At 45.2% G+C, this 13,421-nt stretch overlaps 1 protein-coding gene across 1 annotated transcript in view; it reads right to left on the reverse strand.

Annotated features, from left to right (window-relative positions):
- The window catches only part of birc6 (baculoviral IAP repeat containing 6), a 155,109-nt gene that overhangs the window by 21,251 nt on the left and 120,437 nt on the right, over positions 1 to 13,421 (reverse strand). Inside the window, 4 exon segments of the mRNA XM_041866138.2 lie at positions 2,208 to 2,285; positions 2,717 to 2,878; positions 11,486 to 11,703; positions 12,930 to 13,040. Coding sequence (XP_041722072.2) covers positions 2,208 to 2,285; positions 2,717 to 2,878; positions 11,486 to 11,703; positions 12,930 to 13,040 — 569 coding nt within the window.

Below are 13,421 nucleotides of genomic sequence, written 5' to 3' on the forward strand. Positions count from 1 at the left end.
TCCATTATCGATCTGGCAGACACTAACTAGAATGATAATCAATGGAGACGTCTCCATCTCTCCAACCCTGCAAATGAGAGAATTAAAAAAGGGAGCCATTTCCAAGGACTCTCGTTGGCTTGTTGCCAGATCAATATACACAGAAAATGACTCCCCCGTATGAACAGTGGATGACATGTTTGATGGATGTACTCGCAAGGACAAACCTCTGGTCACACTGCCTACAGACACCAGGGACATGGCTCTAACCATGTTATAACCCTTTAGACTCATGGGATTGGCCTATATAGATAGGCCTAAATAGAAATATGAAAATGCAGAACCATGGTAGAAATTAAAAGGGAACCTTTTGGAGATTATGGGAAAATTATTATACTAAAGGTGAAACTAAAGTTAATCTGACAAGACTGAATCCAAACATTACACTGTGATTTTTGGTGCATTTTACATTTACTGTACATCGCCGCATTTGTTGATAATGGAATAAACACACTCTGGATACATTCAGTAACATAGGAATATTCATTAGGCCCTAATCTATGGATTTCACATGAATGGGAATACAGATGTTCATCTGTTGGTCACAGACCTTAAAAAAAAAACAGTCAGTAACTGACATGACCACCATTTGCCTCATGTAGTTTGACACATCTCCTTCGCATAGAGTTGATCAGGCTGTTGATTGTGGCCTGTGGAATGTTGTCCCACTCCTCTTCAATTGCTGTGCGAAGTTGCTGGATATTGGCGAGAACTGGAACACGCTGTCGTACATGTCGATCCAGAGCATCCCAAACATGTTCAATGGGTGACATGTCTGGTGAGTATGCAGGCCATGGAAGAACTGGGACACTTTCAGATACCAGGAATTGTGTACAGATCCATGCGACGTGCATTATCATGCTGAAACATGAGGTGCTGGTGGCGGATGAATAGCACAAATTTGACATCAGCAAACCGCTCGCCCACACGACGCCATACACGCTGTCTGCCATCTGCCCGGTACAGTTGAAACCAGGATTAAGCCGTGAAGAGCACACTTCTCCAGCGTGCCAGTGGCCATCGAAGGTGAGCATTTGCCCACTGAAGTAGGTTACGACGCCGAACTGCAGTCAGGTCAAGACCCAGGTGAAGACGACAAGCACGCAGATGAGCTTCCCTGAGAGAGTTTGACAGTTTGTACAGAAATCCTTTGGTTGTGCAAATCCACAGCTATCCGTCTGGCTGGTTTTAGACAATCCTGTAGGTGAAGAAGCCGGATGTGGAGGTCCTTGGCTGGCGTGGTTACACACGGTCTGTGGTTGTGAGGCCGGTTGGACATAGTGCCACATTTTCAAAAACGTACGTTATGGTAGAGAAATTAACATTCAACTGCACACTCCCTCAAAACTTGAGACATCTGTGGCATTGTGTTGTGTGACAAAACTGCACATTTTAGAGTGGCCATTTATTGTCCACAGCATAAGGTGCACCTCTGTAATGATCATGCTGTTTAATCAGCTTCTTGATATGCCACACCTGTCTGGTGGATGGATTATCTTGAGTTTTATTCTATGGAAATATGAAGTGCACATTTGGACTCACAAGTGTTTGGCTTGCTTGTATGACAAAGTAATATTTATTATAATCCTCAATGTCTCATCTTTCAAATTACATAAGAGTTCTCCTTATTAACAGCACTTCCCAGGAGGGATGGTGACAACTTCTTGCTCAGAACCGCTGTCAGTTCAATTCCTACCCTACGAGGTCCAAAGTCTGATGGTTTTCTGTTCTACCTGGTGTCCCAGGTCTAAATCAGTCCCTAATTAGAGGGGAACAATGAAAAAATGCAGTGGAACTGGCTTTGCGGTCCAGAGTTGAGTTTGAGGGGTCTAAACCAATACTGCGCTGTGAAGCGGAGACCTTGAGCTCTGACGTCATGTATAGCATGTTACTGCACAACCACTGCGTTCCAAGTTAGGCGATTATCAGTGTCCAAATCTTTCAACACACAACATAAACCCTATTAATTGGTTTACAGTACTGAGGATCCTTCATGGCATCTGTCAAAACAGCTACCTATTAATACACACCCCTGTGGTCAAATAGAGACAGGCTGATGATCAACCATCCCCAATGACGTATGAGACTGCCGCTGGTTTTGACAGCAGAAAAAAAAATGGACATATGAAAGGGTGGTGGCGGTATAGTACAGTGGAGTTCTGTCTCACCTGTAAAAAGCTAGAGGTCTGAGGGTTCCATTTCTCCTCTGGTCTCCCGTGCCAGGTGTTGAGGATACTTAAACACACCTGGAGAAGACAGAACAGATCAAGGGCTAAATACAAGAGAATGACCAGTGTCAGGTAAATATCCACAGGCAGAGGCCCTCCTTCTACCCAGCCATCCATCCATCCATCCATCGTTGAGTGGAGGGAGAGCTGAGATGCCGTTTTCCCTGGCCTCCCCACCAGAGTGGTATCTCTACTGTAGAAAGCCCACAGTAATTCTTATAGCAGCTGTCTCCTTCCATTATGAAAATAGATGTTCCGCGTCAGAGCCTTCCTAATGAGGAGCAGCAGATGTGGCAGGCTCCAGCACCTTTACTGCTTTTCACAAGAGGAAGAGACACACACCGGAAATAAACTAGCCTTGAGGAAAGGCTACTCTCTCTGTTGATTAAAAGCTAGGCAGTTGACCCAACTCCTCACCAACCCCCTAACCCTAAGTATATGGGACTCACCTTTCCGTCGTTGTAGAGGTTTGGGTTAAAGCGCACGCTGTGTCCCCCGGTGGTCTCCAGGTTGACCAGGGGCGGGGAGTTGGGGTAGTCCTGGGGGAAGTACACGTCAAACTCAAAGCAGCCGTTCGCGTACGGCGTGTCTGCCGGGCCCGTGATGAGAACCTGCAACACACAGACCACAAAGGGTTAATGACAATTCACTACTCTCACCTTTTTCTTCAACCACACACCCTTCACCCTTCTTCAACCACACAAATTAATTGGATATCTATAATAGCCATGAGATATTCAGCAGGAAAAATACTATCCTTTTGTTTCAGCCACTGAAACAAAAGGATAGTATTTTTCCTGCTGAATATCTCATGGCTATTATAGATATCCAATTAATTTCCACACTAAAATGAGATTAGCTAATTAACTCAAGATGACCATAGGAAGTGAAAAATAAATAAATGACACAGAGACACAGACAGTAGTGTTGGACGGAAACAAATCGATAGATCTACAGTGAGGGAAAAAAGTATTTGATCCCCTGCTGATTTTGTACGTTTGCCCACTGACAAAGACATGATCAGTCTATAATTTTAATGGTAGGTTTATTTGAACAGTGAGAGACAGAATAACAACAAAAAAATCCAGAAAAACGCATGTCAAAAATGTTATAAATTGATTTGCATTTTAATGAGGGAAATAAGTATTTGACCCCTCTGCAAAACATGACTTAGTACTTGGTGGCAAAACCCTTGTTGGCAATCACAGAGGTCAGACATTTCTTGTAGTTGGCCACCAGGTTTGCACACATCTCAGGAGGGATTTTGTCCCACTCCTCTTTGCAGAACTTCTCCAAGTCATTAAGGTTTCGAGGCTGACGTTTGGCAACTCAAACCTTCAGCTCCCTCCACAGATTTTCTATGGGATTAAGGTCTGGAGACTGGCTAGGCCACTCCAGGACCTTAATGTGCTTCTTCTTGAGCCACTCCTTTCTTGCCATGGCCATGTGTTTTGGGTCATTGTCATGCTGGAATACCCATCCACGACCCATTTCCAATGCCCTGGCTGAGGGAAGGAGGTTCTCAACCAAGATTTGACGGTACATGGCCCCGTCCATCGTCCCTTTGATGCGGTGAAGTTGTCCTGTCCCCTTAGCAGAAAAACACCCCCAAAGCATAATGTTTCCACCTCCATGTTTGACGGTGGGGATGGTGTTCTTAGGGTCATAGGCAGCATTCCTCCTCCTCCAAACATGGCGAGTTGAGTTGATGCCAAAGAGCTCGATTTTGGTCTCATCTGACCACAACACTTTCACCCAGTTCTCCTCTGAATCATTTAGATGTTCATTGGCAAACTTCAGACGGGCATGTATATGTGCTTTCTTGAGCAGGGGCACCTTGCGGGCACTGCAGGATTTCAGTCCTTCACGGTGTAGTGTGTTACCAATTGTTTTCTTGGTGACTATGGTCCCAGCTGCCTTGAGATCATTGACAAGATTCTCCCGTGTAGTTCTGGGCTGATTCCTCACCGTTCTCATGATCATTGCAACTCCACAAGGTGAGATCTTGCATGGAGCCCCAGGCCGAGGGAGATTGACAGTTATTTTGTGTTTCTTCCATTTGCGAATAATCGCACCAACTGTTGTCACCTTCTCACCAAGCTGCTTGGCGATGGTCTTGTAGCCCATTCCAGCCTTGTGTAGGTCTACGATCTTGTCCCTGACATCCTTGGAGAGCTCTTTGGTCTTGGCCATAGTGGAGAGTTTGGAATATGATTGATTGATTGCGTCTGTGGACAGGTGTCTTTTATACAGGTAACAAACTGAGATTAGGAGCACTCCCTTTAAGAGTGTGCTCCTAATCTCAGCTCGTTACCTGTATAAAAGACACCTGGGAGCCAGAAATCTTTCTGATTGAGAGGGGGTCAAATACTTATTTCCCTCATTAAAATGCAAATCAATTTATAACATTTTTGACATGCGTTTTTCTGGATATTTTTGTTGTTATTCTGTCTCTCACTGTTCAAATAAACCTACCATTAAAATTATAGACTGATCATTTCTTTGTCAGTGGGCAAACGTACAAAATCAGCAGGGGATCAAATACTTTTTTCCCTCACTGTAGTAGGCTACAAGAAGGGTGTAAGAATACTAGTGCTTTGTTTTTCAGCCAGCCTGGTAAACATTGAGGCTACAGAGAAGATCATCAGGCAAAGGAGCAAGTACAAGATGGCTGCCTAGGTGCTTTCTGCTTTTTTTTTCCCTCACTGTATATGGCAATATTATTTTTGTACGATACTATATCGATATTTTACTCAAAGTAACAATTTGTAAAAATAAAATATATATACACCCCCCCCTGCTAGAGCGTGATGAGTCTTGTGAAGCCCCCCCCCGGCCAAATCCTCCCCTAATCCGGACGACGCTGGGCCAAATGCGCGCCGCCCTATGGGAATACCGATCACGGCCGGTTGTAATACAGCCTGGGATCGAACCCAGGTTTGTAGTGACGCCTCTAGCACTGCGATGCAGTGCCTCAGACTGCTGCGCCACTCGGGAGGCCCCAAACTCGTTTTTCTTATGCTCTCTCGTCCCTCTGCAGCGGACATATAGTGAGCAATATGTTTGGAAAATCGCAATATCGAATTGCAATACATATAGAATCGTGAGAATCTATATCGGCACCTAAGTATTGTGATATTGTATTGTGAGATCCCTGGCAATTATCAGCCCTTACACACAAGCTTGGCAAGATCCTCAAAATGATAAAATAAGAAATGGAAAAGGGATCTTGGTAGTTCTGCAGGAATACCCTTGTGCCTTCAGTGAACAGGAATTAAAGAGCCTTTGTCTGTATCAGAGGCTCCATCTGATCGATGCAGGAGAAAACCTCTTATATGAGGACGAAGCCCGCTCCCCCTCCCCTTACTCTGTTCTCTGCTCACACAAGCTGATGAGAGGGGACCTTCTCCAGAGCAGCGGGTTATTACAGAGTCACAGGTATTCAGGCTCAAGGATGGCGTGCCCGAATGGGAGGCTGTGATTTTCCGCATTAGCCGCTCGCAGGAGGGCTTGACAGCAGAGGGCTAATCTGATCTGAAACCCACTGCACCGAGACCTTGTTTCAAGTGCATTTGGCTCTGGCTTTTTAAAACAAAACCCCCAGGATTCAGAGTTTCTGTGGGGCCAAGCTCAGAGAGACACGGTATGTAGACCAGGGAGGAAGTGGGGATCCTGGGGAGAGGCCTGTGTTCTCGCATCAACAAACAAGGTGTCTGAGTGAAGTGTCAGACAGACTAGCTTTCCCAGCGGCTGTTTTGAGATGGAGGTGAATGGGGAGGGGAGGGAAGGAGGGGGCAGAGCTGGTGACGCTGCCAGGGTGGCTTGTTGATGGAGGAGGAGAGGGGTAGAGGCCGAGAGAAGCGGGCAGCGTGCATTTAGAACAGGAACAAGACACAGAATAAAAAAATGTAAACATTGATCCAGGGGAGGGAGGTAGAAACACGGCAAGGCAGGTTTTTAACAAGGTGCGAGAAGGCATGTAACGGTTAAGAGGATGTGGACAAGCTGTAGGTCGGTAGTGTGTGTATGTGCGTATGAGAGAGCGTGTTTGAGAGTGAAACACACCGAGTGCCTGACCACTGTCTAAGCAGCGTCAGCCATGAGTAGCAATGTCAGGGGTTGTCATGCCGATCAAGCTCAGCAGAGCACTCACAAGATTGCTCGAGGGCACTGAGTGTCACTCAGGCAGGGCGTATATTTTCATATGAACATTCAGACCCAACACTTTTAGTGCACTTCCCAGAGAAGTAGGGGGAAATCTGGAGTGAGTGGCTATTAATGTCTATTAAGATAGCATGATGCTATCGCTCCGGTGAAAGAACGATAATCCACTGTCTACAGCGGTAGGACAGGGGAAACTTGAAATGAGGGGGCAATACGCCAGATGGGTCCCTAGACTTAGACCACATCCACCAGCCTCTGTCAACTAGTGGCCTTTTCTCATTGTGCTGCTAAGGAAAGAGTTTGCAGTGTTCTTTGCAGGAACAGAACCTTAACAGATGAGGGCTTTGACATTTACCGAATGAGACTTTTCCATTAAATCAGAAAAGGGGTCAAGGCCATTTATTAAATGTCATTGGAAAATGAGTAAGACTTTCAATGACAGCCGTTGCTGAATGACCACTGGAATGCGAAAGCATAGCCTATCAACACCAGATGCTGAGTCTCAAGAGACCAAGCCCGTTTCCCCATCCCTGCTGCTATAACTGCAAGCAGCAGAAGTCATGCGGTTTTACTGCCCCAAGCAAATCAAATCAAATTTTATTGGCCACATGCGCCGAATACAACAGGTGCAGACATTACAGTGAAATGCTTACTTACAGCCCTTAACCAACAGTGCATTTATTTTTTATAAAAAAGTAAAATAAAACAACAAAAAAGTGTTGAGAAAAAAGAGCAGAAGTAAAATAAAATAACATTAGGGAGGCTATATATACAGGGGGGTACCGGTGCAGAGTCAATGTGCGGGGGCACCGGCTAGTTGAGGTAGTTGAAGTAATATGTACATGTGGGTAGAGTTAAAGTGACTATGCATAAATAATTAACAGAGTAGCAGCAGAGTAAAAAGATGGGGTGGGGGGGGCAGTGCAAATAGTCCGGGTAGCCATGATTAGCTGTTCAGGAGTCTTATGGCTTGGGGAGTAGAAGCTGTTGAGAAGTCTTTTGGACCTAGACTTGGCACTCCGGTACCGCTTGCCGTGCGGTAGCAGAGAGAACAGTCTATGACTAGGGTGGCTGGAGTCTTTGACAATTTTGAGGGCCTTCCTCTGACACCGCCTGGTATAGAGGTCCTGGATGGCAGGAAGCTTGTCCCCAGTGATGTACTGGGACGTACGCACTACCCTCTGTAGTGCCTTGCGGTCGGAGGCCAAGCAGTTGCCATACCAGGCGGTGATGCAACCAGTCAGGATGCTCTCAATGGTGCAGCTGTAGAATTTTTTGAGGATCTGAGGACCCATGCCAAATCTTTTCAGTCTCCTGAGGGGGAATAGGCTTTGTTGTGCCCTCTTCACGACTGTCTTGGTGTGTTTGGACCATGATAGTTCGTTGGTGATGTGGACACCAAGGAACTTGAAGCTCTCAACCTGTTCCACTACAGCCCCGTCGATGAGAATGGGGGGCGTGCTCAGTCCTCTTTTTTTTCCTGTAGTCCACAATCATCTCCTTTGTCTTGGTCACGTTGAGGGAGAGGTTGTTATCCTGGCACCACACGGCCAGGTCTCTGACCTCCTCCCTATAGGCTGTCTCATCGTTGTCGGTGATCAGGCCTACCACTGTTGTGTCGTCGGCAAACTTAATGATGGTGTTGGAGTCGTGCCTGGCCATGCAGTCATGGGTGAACAGGGAGTACAGGAGGGGACTGAGCACGCACCCCTGAGGGGCCCCCGTGTTGAGGATCAGTGTGGCAGATGTGTTGTTACCTACCCTTACCACCTGGGGGCGGCCCGTCAGGAAGTCCAGGATCCAGTTGCAGAGGGAGGTGTTTAGTCCCAGGATCCTTAGCCTAGTGATGAGCTTTGAGGGCACTATGGTGTTGAATGCTGAGCTGTAGTCAATTAATAGCATTCTCACGTAGGTGTTCCTCTTGTCCAGGTGGGAAAGGGCAGTGTGGAGTGCAATAGAGATTGCATCATCTGTGGATCTGTTGGAGCGGTATGCAAATTGGAGTGGGTCTAGGGTTTCTGGGATAATGGTGTTGATGTGAGCCATGACCAGCCTTTCAAAGCACTTCATGGCTACAGACGTCAGTGCTACAGGTGGGTAGTCATTTAGGAAGGTTATCTTAGTGTCCTTGGGCACGGGGACTATGGTGGTCTGCTTGAAACATGTTGGTATTACAGACTCAGTCAGGGACATGTTGAAAATGTCAGTGAAGACACTTGCCAGTTGGTCAGCACATGCTCGGAGTACACGTCCTGGTAATCCGTCTGGCCCTGCGGCCTTGTGAATGTTGACCTGCTTAAAAGTCTTACTCACATCGGCTACGGAGAGCGTGATCACATAGTCATCCGGAACATGCATGCTTCAGTGTTGCTTGCCTCGAAGCGAGCATAGAAGTGGTTTAGCTCGTCTGGTAGGCTTGTGTCACTGGGAAGCTCGCGGCTGTGCTTCCCTTTGTAGTCTGTAATAGTTTTCAAGCCCTGCCACATCCGACGAGCGTCAGAGCCGGTGTAGTACGATTCAATCTTAGTCCTGTATTGACTCTTTGCCTATTTGATGGTTCGTCGGAGGGCATAGCGGGATTTCTTATAAGCGTCCGGGTTAGAGTCCCGCTCCTTGAAAGCGGCAGCTCTACCCTTTAGCTCAGTGCGGATGTTTCCTGTAATCCATGGCTTCTGGTTGGGGTATGTACGTACGGTCACTGTGGGGACGACATCATCGATGCACTTATTGATGATGCACTTATTGATGAAGCCAGTGACTGATGTGGTGTACTCCTCAATGCTATCTGAAGAATCCCGGAACATGTTCCAGTCTGTGCTAGCAAAACAGTCCTGTAGCTTAGCATCTGCGTCATCTGATCACTTTTTTATTAACCGAGTCACTGGCACTTCCTGCTTTAGTTTTTGCTTATAAGCAGGAATCAGGAGGATAGAGTTATGGTCAGATTTGCCAAATGGAGGGCGAGGGAGAGCTTTGTATGCGTCTCTGTGTGTGGAGTAAAGGTGGTCTAGAGTTTTTTTTCCTCTGGTTGCACATTTAACATGCTGGTAGAAATTAAGTAGAACGGATTTAAGTTTCCCTGCATTAAAGTCCCCGGCCACTAGGAGCGCTGCCTCTGGATGAGCGTTTTCCTGTTGACTTATGGCCTTATACAGCTCATTCAGTGCAATCTTAATGCCAGCATTGGTTTGTGGTGGTAAATAGACAGCTATGAAAAATATAGATGAAAACTCTCTTGGTAAATAGTGTGGTCTACAGCTTATCATAAGATACTCTACCTCAGGCGAGCAAAACCTCGAGATTTCCTTAGTGTTTGATTTTGTGCACCAGCTGTTGTTTACAAATATACACAGACCGCCACCCCTTGTCTTACCGAAGTCAGCCGTTCTATCCTGCCGATGTAGCGTATAGCCCAATAGCTGTATGTTATCCATGTCGTCGTTCAGCCACGACTCGGTGAAACATAAGATATTACAGTTTTTAATGTCCCGTTGGTAGGATAACCGTAATCTTAGGTAATCCAATTTATTTTCCAATGATTGAAGATTGGCTAATAGGATTGATGGGAGCGGCAGTTTACTCGCTCGCCGTCGGATCCTTACAAGGCACCCCGACCTACGTCCACGATATCTCCGTCTCTTCCTCATGCGAATGACAGGGATTTGGGCCTTGTCGGGTGTCTGTAGGATATCCTTCGCGTCCGCCTTGTTGAAGAAAAATTATTCGTTCAATACGAGGTGAGTAATCGCTGTCCTGATATCCAGAAGCTCTTTTTGGTTATAAGAGACGATGGCAGAAACATTATGTACAAAATAAATTACAAATAACGCGGAAAAACACAGATAATAGTACAATTGGTTAGAGGTCTGTAAAACGGCAGCCATCTTCTCCGGCGCCATTCCAAGCAGCATCCATTTGACTGGAACAGTGCTGTAACACCCTGCTCACTTTAACAAGCATCTCAATTGGAAAGCATTCAAACCGTCATCTGTCCATTCCCCGAGGCCATCTCTGTATCAGACAGAGTCTCTAGTAAAGCCCTTTCATATACAGTGCCGTGAAAAAGTATTTGCCCGCTTTCAGATTCTCTATTTTTGACACTGAATGTTATCAGATCTTCAACCAAAACCTAATATTAGATAAAGGCAACCTGAGTGAACAAATAACATAAAAATGTGATAATTATTTAATTTATTTAATTGACAAAGTTATGCAAAACTCAACGCCCCTCTGTGTGAAAAAGTAATTGCCCCCTTACACCCAATAACTGGTTGTCCCAACTTTAGTTGTTGATCAGTCTCTCACATCGCTGTGGAGTTATTTTCTTCCATGCAGAACTGCTTTAACGCAGCAACATTTGTCAGGTTTAGATCTGAACTTTGACTAGGCCATTCCAAAACTTCCAATTTGTTGCTTTTCAGCCATTCTGATGTAGACTTGCTTGTGTGTTTTGGATCACTGTTTTACTGCATGACCCAGCTGCGCTTTAGCTTAAGCTCACAGAGATAGCCTGACATTCTCCTGTAGAATTCTCTGATACAGTGCAGAATTCAAGGTTCCTTCAATAATGGCAAGTCGTCCAGGTCCTGAGGCAGCAAAGCATCCCCAAACCATCACACTACCACCACCATGCTTGACCATTGGTATAAGGTTCTTACTGTGGAATACAGTGTTTGGTTTTCGCCAGACATAAGGAGACCCATGTCATTGGGTGTTGCATAACTTTGTTTATTAAATACATTAAATAAGTATCACATTGTTGTGGTATTTGTACACTCAGATTCCCTTTATCTAATATTAGGTTTAGGTTGAAGATCTGATAACATTCAGTGTCAAAAATATGCAAAAATAGAGAATCTGAAAGGGCGCAAATACATTTTCATTGCAGCATATACATTGAATACCATTGAACAGATATCACTTTAATTAATACCTCAAATGTGAATAATAAAATGTGGGTTGGCTACCGCATGTATAAAATTGTCATTAGAAAATGAGATGGGTGGATTGAGCACGTAAAAAGGCATAGTGGATCCATAGATTCATATCTGTACCTTCATGATGTCCAGCCGCTCTTCGTCACAGCGGACGAAGACGCTGGAGGAGGAGGAGAGGGGCAGCGAGGTGGAGAGTGTGACGGCCTCCTGTGCCAGGCGGCGGGCGCGGGCAGCACTGTTGGCATCGCTGGCGTTCTTCACCTGAGACATGTAGTGGTAGTTCACCTTGAACACCAGCTTCCCGTCATCGTCCTCCGTGACCATCTCAAAGGTGTCTGCCAGGGAAAGACATCACATGATTATTAATGTCAATACCTACTGGGACTGCTAGAGAAGTTTTAAACACTTTAAAATGGTTCATTCCACATCAAAGAATAATGCATGACACAAACACAAATATCCTCCCAGTAAATCTCTATTCAGTAATGACATGACCCTATCTCTCGTCCTTCCATGCTGACTACACCGACGCCACATGTGCGCCACCGAGTGCATGTTGAAAACCAACTGTGAACCAACTATATTCATTTTCGTGAAGGTCGAAACATAAATGAAACATTCATGGACATTTAGCTCGCTAGCTGTTGCTAGCTAGTTTGTCCTCGGACATGAACATTGGTTTGTTATTTTACCTGACATGCATATGGTCCTCTTTTTAGCTGGTTATTTGCAGAATTTTGACCTGGAGTCCTACAAAATTGTGTGTTTCTCTACTCCAATGTTTGATCCACAGATAAAAAGGGAAACCTACTTCGTTTTTTAGTGAGTTATCTTTAATTCATCTCTCCTCGTTTATCTTTCAAGCATCCACGTGGGTTTGCACCTTCCTGATATTTAATAAGGAGGAGACTTGCAGCGCGTGGAGCGTCTCAAATAGAACCAAGTTCTATTTTAGGGCTTAGCTACGCAGACGCTCGTACACGCGCGTGAGTGGTGTGGGTGAAATGACCAAATAACATGTTTACATTTATTTTGCAACGCTCACAGACGCAACGTGGCCAGTGAGGTTTGCATGTTAATCATATTGCACTCCGGGGTTCCTGCCTTGTTACCTTGGCTCGTCTCTGTCTCTCTTTTGTACTTGGACCAGAGCAAACCTGTTTACATTCATGTCAATTGCGATTACTTTAGACGTCTGCCACTCGCAAAAATCAATTGCGGCACAACAAAAGTCCCGTAATCAATCATGGCGTGGCAGGATGAGAAGTGACAGATAGAAAAGCTCTTCCTCCCCGCAGACAGGCAGCAGGATTACGTTATGTATCATTTCAGAGAGGGTAGGAGGGGGTTTGGGGGGCTGTTCTGCTGTGCTCTGGGCACTATGTGCATTGAGGAGGAACCAATCAACAGACAGGCAAGGAGAGAAGAGACGGGCCCTGCCTATAGTATGTCTAAGCATTCTCCTGTCCTAAGAGAAACAACAACATTTCCAACATATCTACCAAACCACACCCGGCACCACACATTGAATAAAAAACACACACAAACTCAAAGCACTCACCAAACTGGAGCTTCTTCATGATGGCCACGTACTTCTCCTCTAGTGAGCGTAGGATGGACATGGGTTTGGGTCTGGTTGTTGCCTTCTTGGAGGACTCAGCCAACTTCCTCTCTGATGGAGAGAGAAATAAAAAATAAAAAGTGTTACCATGGCAGGTTCAAAGTTATCCCTGTTTGAGAGCCAGGCTTACCGTTATTTGTCACAACAACCCTCATCTCAGCAGGCTGCTAGCCCAGACCAATGATTTATATATTTTGGAAGATGTTAACATCTACATTTGTTTTGCCATGTTTATTCTATTACAGATACTTTTACATTATATTATGTGAACTAAACCAATATACAAAAAATATAAAGATAATTTCTTGAAAATTCTAATGTCCCCTCTACAACAAAAATACTTATTTACATGTAATTTTGTCATTAAAACATTTAGTTGAAATAATGTAGAATTCCATTAATTTCTATGGAGGACTGCTTCTTCTGGGAAGT

Source organism: Coregonus clupeaformis, chromosome 37 (assembly GCF_020615455.1).
Source record: "Coregonus clupeaformis isolate EN_2021a chromosome 37, ASM2061545v1, whole genome shotgun sequence".
Classification (NCBI taxonomy): domain Eukaryota; kingdom Metazoa; phylum Chordata; class Actinopteri; order Salmoniformes; family Salmonidae; genus Coregonus; species Coregonus clupeaformis.